Below are 18,998 nucleotides of genomic sequence, written 5' to 3' on the forward strand. Positions count from 1 at the left end.
TGACCATAGGTGTGTAGGTTTTTTCCTGGGCTCTCTGTCCTGTTCCACTGATATGTATGTCTGTTTTTGTGCCAGTACCACACTGTTTTGATTACTGTAGCTTTGTAGTATTGTCTGAAGCCTGGGAGGGTTATGCCTTCTGCTTTGTTCTTTTCCCTCAGGACTGCTTTGGCAATTATGGGTCTTTTATGGTTTCATATAAATTTCAGGATTATTTGTTCTAGTTCTGTGAAAAATGTCATGGGTAATTTGATAGGGATCACATTAAATCTGTAGGTCAGCTGTTCTTTATAAGGGCTGGCCTTGAGGCTCTGCTACTTCAGCAACAGGGCAGTTGGGCCGAGCCTAGAGGCCCTCAACCCTTGTAGACATGGTGGAAAGCTTAATATTTGAAGGCCAAAAGATGTTTGGGGATTTTGGACCCTCCCATTGTTTGCTGCTTGGAGCAGGGTGCCACTGGGCTGAGCATGAGGGCATTATCTCCCACAGCCACAGCTCCTGGCACCACGTCCACTCAGACTCACAGGAGCTAGAGTTACCTGACAACCCAAGCACCCAAGCCTCCAACAGGCATCAAGACTTCCCATATGTGAACATAAGCCCGACAGCCATCCTTGCTTGGAAGGCCAGCCAACACTAAAGATTCAAGGGGAATTTCGTTATTTCTTAAGTTTCAAAATTCAATTATTTGATGTTTATCCCTAAAAGTTTCCTCAAACCCATTACACGTTGCGCTGATTTTCCTTTGGTTGGTGGATATAGGTGACTGATGAGAGATGTCTCTGTTTTACTGCACAACTAATCTCTAGTTTAATAGCTGGATTGGCTCCCATCAGGCCCAGAACGCACTGTATCATAGGTCCCTGTTTCTTCATATTTGTCAATTTTTTTTAAAAAACTCGATTTTTTTTTTTTTTTGCCGTACGCGGGCCTCTCACTGTTGTGGCCTCTCCTGTTGCAGACGCACAGGCTTAGCGGCCATGGCTCACGGGCCCAGCCGCTCTGCGGCATGTGGGATCTTCCCAGACTGGAACACGAACCCGTGTCCCCTGCATTGGCAGGCGGACTCTCATCCACTGCGCCACCAGGGAAGCCCTTTTTTTTTTTTCAATTTGATTTTATGGACAGACCAGACGGAGTACTGATGGTATGAGATTGAACCATATGAACTTACTATTTTTATGGGTATAAATGGTCACGTATTGACAGTTTTATATGGTTTAACTTAATAGGGTAGGAAAGAATAAGTCAGGGAAATTAATAAACTTGTTCTTAAGAGGTGTGTAAGGAATGAACTTTAGAACACAGGCACTAAATGGATTTTCCAAAAAGTCCAAGTCTACAGTATATTTGATAAACTTTAGTAAAATTATTTATTCCAATATGAAGTGGTAAATTCTAAATGCCTATAGTCCATATTTTTCAAAAGAACTTTCACTGTGCTAATAAGAGCCAATAATATTAATAGTTTGTAATATTTAAGTATCAGTATTATAAAATTCAGTTTTTATATTTATAAAAATTGAAAAAAAGCATTTATAGCATTTTGGTATTTTAGAGTTAAAAAATGTATTTAAATGCTCAATTTCATGTGACAAAGAATGATGCACTGTTATAAAGGTAATTTTCAAGCTTTTAAACATAACTAAAACCAAATATAATTCATCCAAAAGACTGAAAAAAATGTGGGCATTTATTCAAAATTACAAAGGTTTTTATGCTATGTGTGTGTGTAAATGCACATGTATGCATGCAATTTTTTTTTCACGATTTTTGTTTTATAATTCTTAAGCAGACAGATCTAAAAAGTTTAAACTGAATCAAAGACTTTTTTTCTTTTGTGAGTTAAGGTGAAATTTAAACTCCTAAAAATTGCTATACACAGCCACCAAGAAGCACCCAGAATCTGTTCTTAAACCTTACTCTCTGAGTGGACTACAATATCTGACAGAAAAATTTTAGGCCTATTAATCGCTTTGCAGCACTTAAAACATATTGATAGTCTGTAGAAAAGGGAGTTAAGCCTCACATATATAGACTCCATGGGAGTTTATCTTAAAAGTGTACGAACTTGAACAATGCTAACAAGACATGGCTGGTGGTGTTTCACAGTGTTACAATCTATTCTTATCTAGCCACTAGAGCAGATGTCCTAAGTAAAAGTCTTTATATGTCAATGAAGGCTGTCTAAAATACTTGGTAATGGTTGACAAGATTGGCTCCTCTGAATGATCAGACTGCAGGTTAGAGTTCAGCATTAACAAACTGTTATAAATGTTTTATTATAAAAAAATTTCCAATTTTTTCAGTTTTTATAGGGACTTACGGAACTAAATTATAATGCAGAAAGATCAATATGACATAAGAAAGAATGACATTAAAATGACATAAGGGGCTTCCCTGGTGGCACAGTGGTTGGGAGTCCGCCTGCCAATGCAGGGAACACGGGTTCGTGCCCCGGTCCGGGAAGATCCCACGTGCCGCAGAGCGGCTAGGCCCGTGAGCCGTGGCCGCTGAGCCTGTGCGTCCGGAGCCTGTGCTCCGCAACAGGAGAGGCCACAACAGTGAGGGGCCCGCGTACTGCAAAAAAAAAAAAAAAAATGACATAAAAATATAAAAATCTTTGCTTATTGTAAATATAATTTTCTCAATTTAAAAATTTGTGAAGAGTTCCTTTGAGAAGTAGCTAGAAACATTAACTGTCGTATGGTGAGAAACAGCCAGAAACATTAACGTTCAGTGGGAGCTGATGGAAAAGATGGTTCTATAGATGTTTAGACTGAAGAACTCACGCCCCTTGATAGGAGGTGCTCTGACACATCCAATTTGCTTGGTTCTTGTGGGTGCCATGTCTTTAGTTAATACTGTTCAAAAATGGAGTGGTCTTGAGGGCATTATGCTAAATAAGTCAGAGAGAAAGACAAATATTGTATCATCTCACGTATCAGAATCTAAAAAAACTAAATTCATAGATACAGCAAGCAGAGTGTGGTTGCCAGAGGTGGGGCATGGGGACTGCATGAAATGTGTGAAGGTGGTCAAGTGGTACAAACTTCCAGTTATAAGAGAATGTCCTACGACTAATGTACAGCATAGTTATGACAGTTAATAATACTGTATTACATATTTGAAAGTTGCTAAGAGAATAGATCTTAAAAGTTCTCATCACAAGGAAAAACATTTTTTAAAACTACGTGAGGTGATGTTTAACTGAACTTATCGTGGTAATCATTTTGCAGTATGTGCATATATCAAATCATTATGTCGTACACCTTAAACTAATACAATGTTATATGTCAATTATCTCAATAAAAATAGAAAAAAATTTTTTTAAGTGAAGTGGCATTTGAAATGAAGGAGCAAAACTGGACAGTACTGAACTTATAGAGAACGGAAATTGCTATGGATTCTAGAAAAACAGTGATCCTTGTATCTGCTGGGAGGTAACAGTGATTCCTGATTTTATAAGGAAAAAGTGAGGCAGTCCTGGGACCACAGAGCGAAAATTTAAAGATTTTATGAAACCTCATGAATTATTTAATCTTATTTTAATGGTAGCAAGGGTTAAATATAATGTACAATAGAACATGACTAACATTTTATCAAAACATTTTTTCTTTTATAATTTTCAGTATACCATGGACTCCCCTTTTTAAATGAAAAAATATCAGATGCTGTCAACGGAAAAACAATATACAAAGCTCTATACATGTAACTTTTCCAGAGGACACCTACTGTACAAAGCAAGTATATGGATTATTTCATTCAAATACGAGAATCTGCAATTTAACTATCAAGATGTAATTCTCCTTAAGATCTCTAACAATCTGCTAATTTCTTAAACACAAAATGTTTATTTGGTCTTTTAAACGACAGGCACCGCACCGTTAGAAAATGTATTTCACCTATGAATTAGACTTCTACTAGGCTTTAGCTCCAAGTGTACAGCACCAAAATCCATTCTAATAATATCAATATTATTAATACTGATTTTTTAATACATACAATTTCATGCAAACTGGAAAAATTAGAACTTCCAATATGAATATAAAATTTTATAAAATGGGAAATTAAAAGCTTTTTAAAAAACAGCAATTTAAAAATGCAAAGAATAGTCTTTGCTTAGGTAACCAGATAAGTTTACATTGGTTACACTATAAAAACTTAAAGTCTTAGAAAATCTTTGGTTTAAAAATCAAGAGTATTTCACAACTCCAATCTGTTATAAAAAATTTTAGATAAATACAGAAATACTGAAAGTTACTAAAAGGGTAAGAGGTGCCAGATTTTTAAAGATCAAAGTAAACATCAGTTTTCTCCCTTGTCATTACAATTCTTGAAAGATTTTCTGCATTTAATCAGATCAATGTTCACCCTTATTTATTAAGAAATCTTTTCTTCAATTATATAATGAACTATTGTAGCTCAGAACTGGAATGGTACAAGGAAATCACTCAACTTCTTCATACTTTGATAAATAATAAGTGGAAAAGATATTACCCCAAGTATAACACACAATTTTAGGTGGGGCCCACCTACCTATATTTAAAAAAAAGCTTTGGGGAGGAAAGGGTAACATACTTAGCAATTTACTGACTGACTTACAGGGCAGGGCAAGCGAGGAAGCCTTGCTAAAAGTGTACTGGTAGCTCTGCACAGCTGCTCCATGCTGACTCCCCACCCTGCTGGAACTGTGCAGTCTCTAAAACCAAGTGCATTTCCAAAGTCATTTATGAAAGGAGAGAGGGAGAGAGCGAGCGAGAGTGAGCTTGACTTGCTAACTTGGAAAAACCTCCAGCACCCTATAACTGAAAGGGAATAGCAGTACAGTGCAAAGCCAGTCTTTGGCCCCTTTCAAACAATGGATACTGATTCCAAAAAAACACACACTCAGTCCTCATGAGGAAAGCTTTTGCCTGTTAAGAAGGCTTATTACTGTAGCATGCAAGGAGTTGCCTAGCTCATTAGATAAACTGTCCAACCCAAGACAAAGGAGCAGACATTTTATAATTCAATTTCAAGAAGTTTAAAAAAATTAACAAAAGACCTCTCCCCTATTCTGGAAGGAGATTCCTCCTTTAGAAAAATCTCCCTGTAAGGGATACACCCAGGCCTGAATTGTCAAGGCCAGGACTGCTCAGACTCCTTTGCCCCTGTCGTCTGCAGCTGTAACGCCTCTGCCATCTCCTGCTCCGGGGCTGCCCTGAAATAGGACATGAATGCAGGCCCAAATTATCGATCATATTATTGGATCTGGAGTAGTCTTCCCACCACAGGACTACCGTTTAACTGTTCACCTTAATACTTTGAAGGATAGGAAGACAGCTTGTGTTATGAGAAATTGCTTTTATACAATGTAGACCAAAAAGTACAAGATGAAAGGAAACAGATTTATCTAACAGCCATTTTACTTATTGGTTGGGAAAATCTGTAGTGAGTGGTGATTATACCATTCAGACAATTCTGTGTTGCATGTAGGAACGTCTCACTATCCTGTGCAGCTCTTAATTTATACCCAGGCTAGTTTCTAATTTACCATCAGTAACCATCAATTTAAAGGACCGTTTTGCATGCTCCTCAGACTTAATCTCCACCATTTATTAACTTTGATTTCATGTGTTTAAAAACAGCTTTCTTTTTGCTTTTACCCTAAATAACTGAGAGCTGGCTATATGCCTTTTACAGGGAAGAAAAAAATAGCTTTCCTACTCAGATGCTTTTTTTTTTACTATGAGCTTTCACAAAAATTTAATAATGCCCACATTATTGCAATGAAAAACGGTAACGAACTTAGACCTAACTATACTTTTAAACAAAGTGTGTAACCTGGCTAAGCTGATGACTTTGTTGAAAAAAACTGTAGGTGTTGCTGAGACACCTTGGACAGGTGCAGTGCCATGGAATGCATAGGAGACTGCTTCCTCTCTCCTAGAGATCTGCTTTGACTCCAAAACAGATGACCAGGTTTTGAGTCATCTGTTTTAAAATGCTGGCATTTTGCTTTCTTGATAGAAGCAGAAACCATACTCTTGCCAAGTTCATGTGTTCTGAAACTTGGAAAAGTCTCCTTGCCTTGGAATAAGGAAAGCTTTGAAGTTCCTTGTACCTAAAAGGTGCAACAACAATTCTGACATCAGCAATGTCCCTTTCTGACTTAAAAAAAGATTGGTCCTTAGAATGTTCATATTACTCTACATAAATGACTTCCTAAACTTTTTTATAATTGTATTTTTTTAACCCAAGACTCATCATAAACCATTTAATTAAGCTAAATTAAAACTGATTTTAGCAGAAAGTAGAAATAATGCTTTAGAATACAAAATATCACCTACTAGTGATTTACAATCTGAAACTGGTAACAACTTAAACTAGATAAAAGATAACATGTAGTTAAAAAAAAAAAGAATTTCCAGTCTTTTCCCTTCTCCCGAGGAAAATTTTACATCTGATATCACAACATGGGCCCTTGGCAAACTTTTGAAGTCTTCCAAAGATTACATGTTGGCAGACTTACTGGTGGTCTCCTTCAACTCGTCTCTTGCGAACTATGAGAAAAAGAATGTTAGAAATCCCTGTTAGTTTGTACAATGTTAATTTGCTTGTGACAAGTTTCTGTGTGATCCAGTTAGAGTTGTACAAAAATGGATTGTCCATTTGCAGTTCAGACAGCCATTAAAATAAAAAACTCACCCTTCACCATGGTTACTTACCTGTTAAGAACTGAGGGGCTAAGCTCAGCTGTGCTTACACTGCAGTTACATTAGAAATCTACAACAGAATGGTCAGCAGTCACCTTCAAGTCACTGTGCCTGTCTCATTTGTGTATTAAAATTTATACCTCCATTAAAAAATAACTAATAACTTACTGTATTAAATTTTGAAATGACATTCAGGCAGCTGGGATTAGAAAGTATTAAACGTAACTATTTGCATGCTCTTCTGATTAATTCCTCAGTTTGTGCAAGAACATACCAAAAATAGTATTATCAGTTTCAAAGGTAAGTGACTTGCTGCTACTGCTCTCCAAATTTTCCTTCTCTTATCTCCTGCAAAATGAGCCACTTCAGGGCTCTGAGAAAACAACAAATGCAAAGTAATGAAGATCTTAGACCCTGGTAATGTGGTGATGTCACATCTCGCTACCAAAAACTTGGGAAGCCACAGTGGTTGGGTGCACATCTGAGGACCCCCAGCCTCTTCCCGGGCTGGTGACCCTGAGCCGCTTGGCTGTGCTCACTAGCAGCAGGGCAAAGTCTTCAGTGTCAGGGTCTTGCTACCTTCACTCTCACCTGTCAGCCATCAGACAATATTTGCTGAGAGCCACCAGGTCAGGGCTCCTCAGCATTGTGGCAACTCCTATTTAGAGACGAAAACGAACACAGGTTCTGGAGTCAGCAAGAGTGGGAATCTGTTGCTTTTTGTGGTTTGCTCTTTGGCAAGTAAGGTAACCTCTCTGAGACCCAACTCATCCTCTGTAACAGGGGATAATGATACCTGTACCTCACGGCTGTGCGAGTAAAGTCTGCTTAGTGTAGTGTTAATATAGAAAACATTCAGTGAAGGGTACTCAGCCTCATCACCCACCACAGTGGGGTCACGGGATGGTCCTGAGGTCAGCCATCTTTTTGGGATGAGGAAAGTCAATTTAGCTTTTATAAAGCTAGAGGATTTGCATGTATACATAATTGGTTTTGATACTCTAACCAGTAAGTTCCTCTGTTTAAGTTACATTGTTGGTCTATTAATTTCTATACTCTCTTCTGTGGAAGCAAGTAGGAAGACACCTGCCTTTGTTCAGCCTGAATTGGCCGTTTTAACAGAGGAATGAAAAGCTAACAGGTGCACTGGCCTCCTGGCCAGGCTACGAATCCTGCTCTCATGCTGTTCTGACTGCTGGCTTCTGTTCACTGGCCTTCAAGAGATGAGACTGGACAGTCAAGTGATGCACATAAAAGCTTGTCCAGAAAATAAAAACCAGGAGGACTGAAGTATCAGGTCCCCATGAACATTTTTATACTAATTTAACTAGGCGCACCCCAACTCTAATTTCAGTCCATGTTAATGAACAAGTTTCAGGTATTTACTGAAATACTAGGGGAAGAAATCAAATGGAGAACTGAGTCCTCAAATACAAACTTAATTCATGTATATGGATCTCTGAAGAACATGGATATATCTGAAAGGCAAAGCACATAATTCTTTAGGGAAGAACATTTCCAAGAAAATTTTGAATTGCAGTAGTGTTTGGATGTTATTGGCAGACCATTTCAGATGTTAAAAAGCATGTCATTAAAAAAATGCACACTATAAACAAGATCAATAGGACAGATGGAACAAACAAAAAAAGTATAGAAAATTAATTATGTAGTTAGCTAGTGTAAAGGTAGTAACGTGAGACAAAGTTCAATCGAATACTGCACGTACACCATATAACCTCTTTGCTGTTATAGCCGTGATACTCCTTAGCTGAAGAGATGGCGAGTAGGTAGGATTATTTCAATGAAAAGTTGAGACTAAGAAAACAATGAGAGAGGGAAAGACAGTATCAAAATCAGAACACTAAAGCTCTGATGTAGCCCCATTTGCAAGGTGAAGAAAAACTATATGCCCCAGAGATGCTGTACAGGTTTCAAGTCTTGTGCTCCAATATCTCTGTCCAGTTACTGCACACTAGAATGCAAGTAAGAAGACGGTTTTTAGGCTTGCCACCTTGATCCACAGGCAGAGATCAAAGTGCAGGGCTAAGAAACAAATCCAGCTGAGGGTGGATGGAGGCCCGGCTGCTGTTGCTGTGACACAGCACAGCAGAGGGAGGCGGGCAAAGAGCACTTCTGACCCCTCTTCCTCACTTTGTGCCCACCTGTTACCTCAGCAGTTCTTCAGTTCATCCTGTGGATGAAAGACTAATAAATTCGGGCCTATTAACAATTCTTTGGCAATTTCTTTCCAAAATCCACTCCACTAATATAAGTTCTCGATACTTCATGATTAGTCCATTGCCGATAAATCCTAACTAATCTCATTTCTTCTCTATCTCCAGAAGAGTAATTAGAATAGTGTTTTTGAAGTATCATTTTAATCATGCACTCAGTGGCTTACAATGGCTCTCAAATGCCTCCACATAAAGTCCAAAGGAAGCTAAGTTCCTTACCACGTAATTTTAGTGCCGCCTATCAGCATTCCCTCTTAATCCGCTGAAATAATTTTTTTTATTCTGTTAGCTTCAAATAGCAAGTGCTTGTTGAAAGTTTATTCTGGATCCTGCATCCTGTTATGAGAGTCACTTCTCAAAATCTGCAGGCTGTCTTCAGCATATAAATAACTTGCTTACTCCCAAATCTGAGCTTTTATTCATGCAATTCCTCACTCCAGGAATGTCCTTATTCTCATTTCATGCCTAAGACCCATGTCTGAAGATCTGGTTTGGATCAGAGTGAACAGCGTGGGGAGGGCAGGCAGCTTGTCTAGAGAGCTGCCAGCACACAGCTGTGTGCCGTTTCTCACCTCTGCTTCGTGTCAGACTGCACCTTCTTCTGCACGGCCTCCTCATCCTCTTACACACGCCTATGCACAGCAGCTCCTCGACTGCTCAGTGTTGACATAAAGCAGCCGAGGAACTGTTTTCATCTGCTCCCCTCACCTTCCATCTGCCAAAATCTTCCTTGCTCTAACATTAGGCCCTCTTTTCTTAGAAAGATCTGGGCAAAGCACCTGCCATAACAGGCTCACAGAAGAGCACAACTGCTGAGGCCCTGAAAGGCTGGCGTCCCTTTCACATGCAGGGATGTGCACGTGCAGACTCTCACTCTGCTGCTCGCCAGCACCGCCTCCTCGGGGAGGGGCACAGCTGACAGACATGGCTAGGGCTACAAATACGTCAGTGGGATCCTGGGACAGCTAAGGTGGTTTCTGAGGAAAGGAAGAATGGAGACACTTCTGGCTTAAGTTCATAGCTGCTTAGTTACCAGAAATTTCAACTTTAACCAGGATTCAAATTCTACTACTTTTTTTTACTTAATAAATATTAAGTACCTACTATTGTCACACATGGTTTTAAAGAAAGTTGTGAATTCACCAGATACACATGGCCCCTGACCTCCAAAAGCTTAAAGTCTTTGAAAATAGGCTATTACAATGAAGTATAACCTAGTAAGTAAAAAACTAACTTTTTAGCGCCAACAATGTATACGTTCTTAAGGTTCTCTATTTATGAAGTTCAGTTAGACTTGAGAAACACTGCTCTAAAAAGCAAAATTAAATTCCTGAAGGAAAGAAAATAGAAGCCAACGAATGAAGCAACACTAAAATATTAGCATGACCTTGCAAACTACATCTAAAATCAACAATACACCAAAACACACCAAATTTCTCTTTTAAAAAGCAAGACACTAAAATCTTCCATGGGAAACTACAGTCATCAAAGGACAGAAAGGGTTTGAACTAATACTTTTCACAGTGATCTGGATTAAAGGAATGAGGCTGTAGTTCTGCTCCAGAAATCTTTAAAACACTGCAAACTCAAATATGGCCAAAGCCTAAAAGAACTGCATAACGGTGAAATGTGACTCGCTTTAAGAAGTATTATTTTAATTCTTGTCTAAATGCATTTTTTAAAGTATTTCAATGACAAACACCAAACTTAAAACTCAGGTTAAAACTATTTTAGGGACTTCCCTGGTGGCGCAGTGCTTGGGACTCCACGCTCCCAATGCAGGGGGCCCGGGTTCAATCACTGGTCTGGGAAGTGGATCCCACATGCATGCTGCAGCTAGGAGTTCGCATGCCACAACCAAGGAACCAGTGAGCTGCAGCTGGGGAGCCCACAAGCCGCAACTGAGGAGCCCGCTTGCCTCAACCAAGGAGCCCTCGTGCTGCAACTGGGAGCTGGGAGGCCAGCAAGCCACAGCTAAGGAGCCCTCCTGCTGCAACTGAGACCTGAAGCAACCAAATGGATAATAAATAATTTTTTTTAAAAAACTGTAATTGTTTTATATTTTACCATATAAAACTGAATTTCTATCTAGGCCTTTGATCAAAAGGGCAAAACTTTGCTATAACATTGAAATCTTTGTTTTACTAACTCCAAGAGGTGACTTGTAATTGAGAACAAAATATTTTTTAGGGAAGCATTTTTTATAATGTTTGTTGTAGAAAACTATTTCACTAAAAGCTGTGAAATAGGTTGTCACCCACTAACCTATAATCACTACAACCTCATTTAAACTGAACTATAATTCAGTGAGTATTATAAAGGACTGTGTGGATTTTAGAAACAAAAGCCAAATAATCTTCCTGTGTAAAAATGTATTTTAAAAAAAGTCCCTCCAATACATTAGCTTAATGATACAATTCAGAAATTCAGTTTCACACCGAATATGTCTTACCTAAGTCATTATTTTTTGTTATAGCATTAGCTGCCCTGGTTCGGGGTCCCTGCTGCGTAAATTGATACCCAAATTTAAGGATATTGGTATTTTCCTCAAGCATCTTGGCCATTTCCAATTCTACAGCCGTCCCCAACTGCTGCCTCTGGAATAATTGAAAATAAAGAATAGTATTAATGAGCTACATCAAAATACTTTTTCAGGTACATGCTGATTCCTTGAAAGTTTTCCCAAGTCTTACACCATACATAAGAGAAACAAAAATGTAAGTTTAGTGTATGATCATACAGACATCAACAAAATGTGGATTATTACAGTGAGAAACCACTTCATACCCACTAGGATGACTATAATCAAAAAGACAGACAATAGGGGCTTCCCTGGTGGTGCAGTGGTTGAGAGTCCGCCTGCCAATGCAGGGGACACGGGTTCGTGCCCCGGTCCAGGAGGATCCCACATGCCACGGAGCGGCTGGGCCCTTGAGCCATGGCTGCTGAGCCTGTGCGTCCGGAGCCTGTGCTCCGCAACGGGATAGGCCACAACAGTGAGAGGCCCGCGTACCGCAAAAAAAAAAAAAAAAAAAGACAGACGATAGTAAGTGTTGGCAAGGATATGGAAAAACTGGGAGCTTTAGGCATGCTGGCAGGAATGTAAAATGGTACAACTGTTATGGAAAACAATTCGGCTATTTCTCAAAAGGTTAAACACAGAGTTACCATATGACTCAGCATTTCCACTCCTAGGTATATACCCATGAGAAGTGAAAACATATATTCATATAAGAATCTGTACATGAATGTTCACAGCAGCATATCTGTACCATTCAGAAAGTGGAAACAACCCAAGTATAATAGATTATTCAGCCATAAAAAGGAACAGGTACTGATATATGCCACAACATGAATAAACCTCCTTAACATTTTGCTAAGTGAAAGAAGGAAGACACAAAAGGTCACATATTACAGAACTCCATTGATATGAACTGTCCAAAATAGGCAAATGCACAGAGACAGAAAGTAGATTCGTGGTTGCCAGGGGTTGGTGGGAAGGGCGACTAGGAAGTGACTGCTGATGGGTGTGGAGTTTCTTTTTGGGGCGATGAAGATGTTCTGGAGTTAGACAGTGGTGATGGTTGCACAACTCTATGAATATACTAAAAAGCATTTAATTGTATACTTTAAAAGAGTAAATTTTATGGTAAGTGAATTATATCTCAATAAAAAAATTGGAAACATTGATTAAATAGCATTCTGGTTAAATTTTAAGATATAACTCTTCTTTCTACCTTCATAATCTACAAAATTTACTTACTTTGAAGGATTAAGGGAGTCATTTACCACATATTTTTTTAAAATAAGTATTTTTCAAATAAAATAGACTGAAGTGTTTTAGTCAAATGTGTAATGTTGTTTTATTTTTAGTTCATTACCACTCTGTATGGAAACACCTCTAACATGTATATTTCTCTGCTTCTTTAAAGAAAAGTGCGTCTGGCATGGGTGACCCAGCATTATCTTACAGTGTCAGCACTGAATGTGGCTGCGTAGGAGTATGTGTCTCTGGGTAACCTGGGTACTGGAGTTTTCTGCTTTTCACTGAGCCTGTTCTGTTCACCTACTGTGTCTGGGACTGACATGCTACAGATGCAAAAATTCTATTATGTGGATCTTGCCACTGAAGAGCTGAAAAATTTGAGGATGGACTGTTACCTGTAAGAATTATTCCAGTTCAAAACAGCCAGCCATCTAAATTCTCTTAAGACCAACCAGGGAGAGTTGCTTGTATACCTTTCTATACATTAAGTTAATATTCTGGATGCCCCAAATGTTCTCTCATCCCTTTTCAGGACCACCTTCCGAAGGGTTCCCTGAAAGCCCTCCTCCCACCCACCTCCTGAGTCCCCAAGCCCTGCACAGAGTGTGAGCTGTAGTTTCCTCAAAGCTGCTGCTGTACATCACCGACCTGATTGTCGATTTTCAGCTCAGCCAGGGTTTCATTATCTCTCAAAGCATCAATCAGTGCTAGAATCCCAGCTCCTGTAATAAAGTTGGACTCCATATTTAAGCTCTTCAAATTTTTGTTCACTCTTAGCATCTCTGCAAAAGCCTGGAAATTAAAGAAAATATTTGGAGATTACAGTTTGACAGCACATAGTAAATAAACACTGAACAAGCCTGAAACAAATACACAAATCAATACAACTGCTTTAACGTTTCTTATTAGATTGTTTTAGCTTGACACACTACACCTCACAGGTCTCACATGTATCTATTTTCACATGTACTTGGTCACAGACTTTAGATTTTTTTTTTTGTCATGTGTAATTCCCCATCGGTAACATTCTCTACTGCTGTTCATTCCTACTTCCACTTCATGCTTCTTTCTCCTGCGTCTCTCATACTTTCTCTGAGTCTCTGTGTAGGAGTAACTTCATCAATGTCTCTTTGCCTTTTTATTTCCCTTTGCTGGCACTGCACAGCATTCAGGATCGTAGTTCCCTGACCAGGGATCAAACCCACACCCCCCTGCAGTGGGAGCGCAGAGTCTTAACCGCTGGACTGCCAGGGAAGTCCCATCAATTTCTCTTTGGAACATCTTTTCTTACTTGCGTCCTGCTGCAGCTGGGTTACTGTGAAGCCCAAATGAGGGTAAATTATGGACTAATTTCCAAGGCAGGGACCAAAAGGACTGCCTAAGGCAGAAGGCCAGAAAAGATCACAGATGACTGGAACTGAGAGAGCACAAAAACTAGGGAGAAGGGGCTAACTAAATATTCAAAGAACGGTATGTTTTCCATCTGCTTCCGTTACATTTCTCACAGGATATGGCAGTGCTAGGCATTTGACCCAGTGCTTAATAAGTGCTATACTGATTAATTAACAAAGCCTGTAAGTGAGCAGAGGTGAAAGAGAAGGGAGGGGGGGAGGAGGAAGAAGAGGAGTGTGAGTTTATTTACAAAGTCCTGCAGAGGCATCAAAAGAAAGGCCAAACTCCAGAGAATATGGGTAAGATCAAGCTTAAAATTAAAGTCAAGTTAAAGAAAAGGCAATACTGCACAGTGATACTAGAAAGAACTGGGGACAGATATCTACACACCTGAACATTCTAATAGCAACAACTGGCTATGTGACTTGGAGCAAATCCCTTATCCATCCATCTGTACACACATTTATTAAAATATTACAATGGCCTATTTTTGATAAGTACTGTTCTGTAAATTCAGAAATAAAACATACAAGTCTCTACCTAATGGAACTTACATTTTAGTGGGGGGCCCACATAGTAAGTAAGCAAAACGTAATGTCAGATGGTAAAAAGGGCTATAGAGGAGGAAAAAAAGGCATAGCAGGGTGGATGGGGAGTGCTGGGTGTAGGAGTGGGGTTGCTGTTTTATATACGGGGGTCAGGAAAGGCCTCACCTGGAAGGTGACATCTGAGCAAGGACTGAAATAATTTAAGTGATGAAGTAAAATTACGTGGAATATCTTCAGGGAGAAAGTTCTAGGCAGGAGGAACAAGTGTAAAGGCTCTCAGTTGGGAGCATGCACGGCATGTCTGAGGGAGAGCAAGGAGGCTGTATGGCTGGAGCAGAATGAAAGAAACAGCAAGAGGGGAGATGAGGTCTGCTCATGTAAGGCCTCATTAGGCCACTGAAAGATTCTGATTTTTACTTAGTGAGACAGAGAACTGCTGGAGGGTTCTGAGTACAGGAATGAGAACACTTAAGTTTTAAGAGTCACTTCTGATGCTGTGTATAGAGATGAAGCAGGCAGCTCAATTAGGATAATCCAGGTGAGAGAAGTCAGTGGCTTGGACCAGGGTGGTAGCTGTGAAAATGGTGAGACGTGGTTGGATATACAGGAAATACTTGAAGACACAGCTGGATATACATTTAAAGTTGTGAGAAAGGGAAGTCAAGGATCACTCCATTATTATTATTTTATTTTTTGACTTGAGCAAATGAAAGAATGAAGTTGCCATTTAGTGAGATAGGAAAGAGTGTGAGAGAGGCAGGTATGGGACGGAAGTCAGGAGTTTGGTTTGGGGCTTGGATTTGAGACGTCTGTTAGATATACAAGTAAAGCTGTTAAGCAGTAGCTGGACATGGGTTTGGAGTTGAGGGGAGAGGTGTGAACTGGAGATAATAATATTGGGAGTCATCAGCATGCATAGATAATATATAGCAATGAAACAGAATGAGATCACCCAGAAAGTGAGTGCAGATAGAGAAAAGAAGAAGGACTAGAACTGAGCTCTGAGCCATTTAGATGTTTAGATGTTGGGGAGATGAGGAGGAACCAGTATAGGGACCAGAGAGGTAGGAGGAGAATCAAAGGGAGTGCTATCCTCAAAGCCAAGAAGAAAAGGGTTTATACCCTGATCAAGTGGGATTTACCCCAGAAATGCAACGTTGATTTAACATATAAAAATTAATCAGGGGCTTCCCTGGTGGCGCAGCGGTTGAGAGTCCGCCTACCGATGCAGGGGACACGGGTTCGTGCCCCGGTCCGGGAAGATCCCACATGCCGCGGAGCGGCTGGGCCCGTGAGCCATGGCCGCTGAGCCTGCGCGTCCGGAGCCTGTGCTCCGCAGCGGGAGAGGCCACAACAGTGAGAGGCCCGTGTACCGCAAAAACAAAACAAACAAACAAAGTTAATCAATGTGGGACTTCCCTGGTGGTGCAGTGGTTAAGACTCCGCCTGCCAATGCAGGGGACACAGGTTCGATCCCTGGTCCAGAAGATTCCACATGCCACAGAGCAACTAAGCCCGTGCACCACAACTACTGAGCCTGCGTTCTAGAGCCCACGAGCCGCAACTACTGAGCCCACGTGCCTAGAGCCCGTGCTCCACAACAAGAGAAGCCACTGCAATAGAAGCCTGCGCACCGCACTGAAGAGTAGCCCCCGCTCGCCACAACTAGAGAAAGCCCATGCACAGCAATGAAGACCCAATGCAGCCAAAAATAAATAATAAAATAATTATTAAAACAATTAATCAATGTAATATACCATATTAACTGAATAAAGGACCACATGAATAAAACCACATGATCACCTCAACAGACACAGAAAAAGCATTTGATAAAAATTCAACACTATACATCCATAAATGGAACCCTCTGCAGGTGTTAAAAGAATGATGTATAACTTTATATGTTGGTATGAAAAGATCTCTGAGATACACGGTTAAGTGAAAAATTAAGTTGCAGAACAGCCTACACTGCATGACTCCATTTATGTTTAAAAAATTTCATAGAAAGGAAATACCGAAAAAAGTAAACATAAAATGGTAGTAAATAATGTATTGCCCAATAGTAAACATCAATTGAAAAAGTAAATTTTTTTTTTTTTACTGATATTTGCTTTTATTGATTGTTGCACATCATGGTTACTAACAGTCAATCTTAAAACACAGTTTTGAAACTACATTAAAAAATTATTTTAGTTTTTAAATTTATTTTTTATTGAAGTATAGTTGAATTAAAAGAGAGTAAGTCTTGTTCATAAAATCAGTTTAAGCACCTTTGTAACATGCCCTGGTATTACACAGCCATAATTTCGATATTATTAGTAGTTAGCTTACTTACAACAGCAACGGGGTCATTGCTTCGGGTGGCTGCAAGACTGAAATATTTCACATGTGTGTTGGTTTCCAAAGCCTTTGCAAAATCTTTTAGGGTTGGAATTGGGATATTCTTGAAAGACAAAAATGTGAAACATTATTACATTTTAGGTTTCAGGAAATTCAGTCCATTAATCAAATACATCTGTACTTTCTTTTTCGCATTAAAATGTATTCAGAAATTATGTAACATACAACCGCTGGTCTACAACTGAAAACAAACAACTCAGCCTCCTTCTTACTTCTTTGATTTCTCTATTATGGTACAAACTGTTGGCATAGAGCAGAGCATACATCACTGTTTCTCTAGCTTTGAGGTTAAAGAAATTCTTTTTAATTATTTGTATTATGAGAAGTCGGCCCTTGAGTACTCAAAGTGGATCCACTTTTCTACAAAGAGAAAGATGTGGGAATCTACTTATGATGATTCCTGAGGCAGATGACATACTGTTTTCAGTCACTCAAGCTGCAAGGTATTAAGAGAGATTAACTCTACATTTCTTGAAATGAGGAAAGAGAGAGTTTTAGGAGACACTGATCTTTCCCCTTGGTACCAAGACTTCAATTTCCTGTAGCCTGCCTATTTTCAGATTGTTACTATTGATTTAGAGACAGACATACACTGAATTGAACTGAATTTTTTTAAAAAATAAGACTAGTGATCAACTAGGGATATTAGCTTTCCCCAAGGCTTTTCCCCCTCCACTCACAGGAAGGAACACCCACAAAAAGAGCACAGAGGTCTAATTCCCTAGGTTCTTGTAATTTCCACATGTTCTCCCTTCCTCCAATTCAGATATATTAAGATTTAAAATGAGGAATCTGTAATGAAGCTATTATACAATGGCTAATACGTTGAGATCATCTGAGTTTACTCTTTGGTAATTAATTATCCCTGTGCCCTCCTAACTCATTTCTTCTTTCTTTACTCCAAGGAAGAGTTGCATTTTAAAAATCCCAGTGAGATCCCACAAAGCCCAATTCTAGGTGTTTACTCAAGAGAAATGAAAACATACATTCACACAAAAACCTGGATGTGTATGTGTATAGTGGCTTTATTTATAATCATCCCAAACTGGAAGCAACTCATATGTCTATCAACTGGTGAACGGACACACAAACTGCAGCACATCCAGACAAAGGAATGCTGCTCTACAACACGAAGGAGCAAACCACTGAGACACACAACAGCATGGACGAGTCTCAAATGTACTGTGCGAAGTGAAAGAAACCAGACTCAACGGCTACACACTATATAGTTCCATTTATATGAAATTCTGGAGAAGGCAGAACGATAGGGAAAGGAAACAGATCCCTGGTTGTCAGGTGCTAGAGCTGGTGGCAGGGAATGATGACACAGGATTGTGACATGTTGTTCTACATCTGACTGTGGTGGTAGTTGTACAACTGTATCCATTTGCTTTAACTCATAGAACTGCACACTAGAAAGGGAGAATTTCACTATATATACCTTACAGCTCAAGAGAGCTGATTAAAAAAGCAAAACCTGAAAGGCTAAAATGCTCCTAGAAGTGGGCAGTACTTTGGAAGCCCGAGAGGTATACTCTGACAGTCTGTAGAGTTTATATTTCTATGTGATAGCCTTTAAAAAGTAAATCAGAAAAATACTATAATACTTTAACTTCTAAAATCGAAGGAATCTATGTTAGTATACTACTAGAAGTAAAAACTTTACTATTAAGTAGAAAGGATTAGACTATATCAAAACTGCCCAGCTCTCATCCTAGATCCAACTGACTCAAAGCAATTCAAAACAACTTTTTGTTTGCTTATCACACCTACCTTTATGTTATTCAAATTAACTTCAACAAGACGAACATCATTTTCTTTAATTCTCTGTAAACTCTCTTCAACATTGGTTGGATTTGGGGGCTCATCAAATACTGGAAGAATCTTTTCACCTTTTACCACATCTGTAGCAACAAATGAAAAGAGCAAGAGTGTAACTGGTTGATACTATTACAGTGAA

The 18,998-nt window shown here is 39.3% G+C and overlaps 1 protein-coding gene across 3 annotated transcripts in view; it reads right to left on the bottom strand.

Moving 5' to 3' along the window:
- Positions 1–3,529: 3,529 nt before the first annotated feature.
- The window catches only part of TMOD3 (tropomodulin 3), an 84,642-nt gene continuing 69,173 nt past the window's right edge, over positions 3,530–18,998 (bottom strand). For all 3 annotated transcript variants that reach the window (XM_027099795.1, XM_027099796.1, XM_027099797.1), the window contains 5 exons: positions 18,812–18,942; positions 16,974–17,081; positions 13,347–13,490; positions 11,385–11,529; positions 3,530–6,545 (listed from right to left, as the gene is read on the bottom strand). In XM_027099795.1, the coding sequence (XP_026955596.1) occupies positions 6,511–6,545; positions 11,385–11,529; positions 13,347–13,490; positions 16,974–17,081; positions 18,812–18,942 (563 nt within the window). In that variant the 3' untranslated portion in view covers positions 3,530–6,510. The remainder of the gene's footprint in view (positions 6,546–11,384; positions 11,530–13,346; positions 13,491–16,973; positions 17,082–18,811; positions 18,943–18,998) is intronic.

The sequence above is a fragment of the Aethalodelphis obliquidens genome, unplaced genomic scaffold (genome assembly GCF_003676395.1).
Source record: "Aethalodelphis obliquidens isolate GAN/ISIS:26980383/991018 unplaced genomic scaffold, ASM367639v1 scaffold142, whole genome shotgun sequence".
NCBI lineage: Eukaryota > Metazoa > Chordata > Mammalia > Artiodactyla > Delphinidae > Aethalodelphis > Aethalodelphis obliquidens.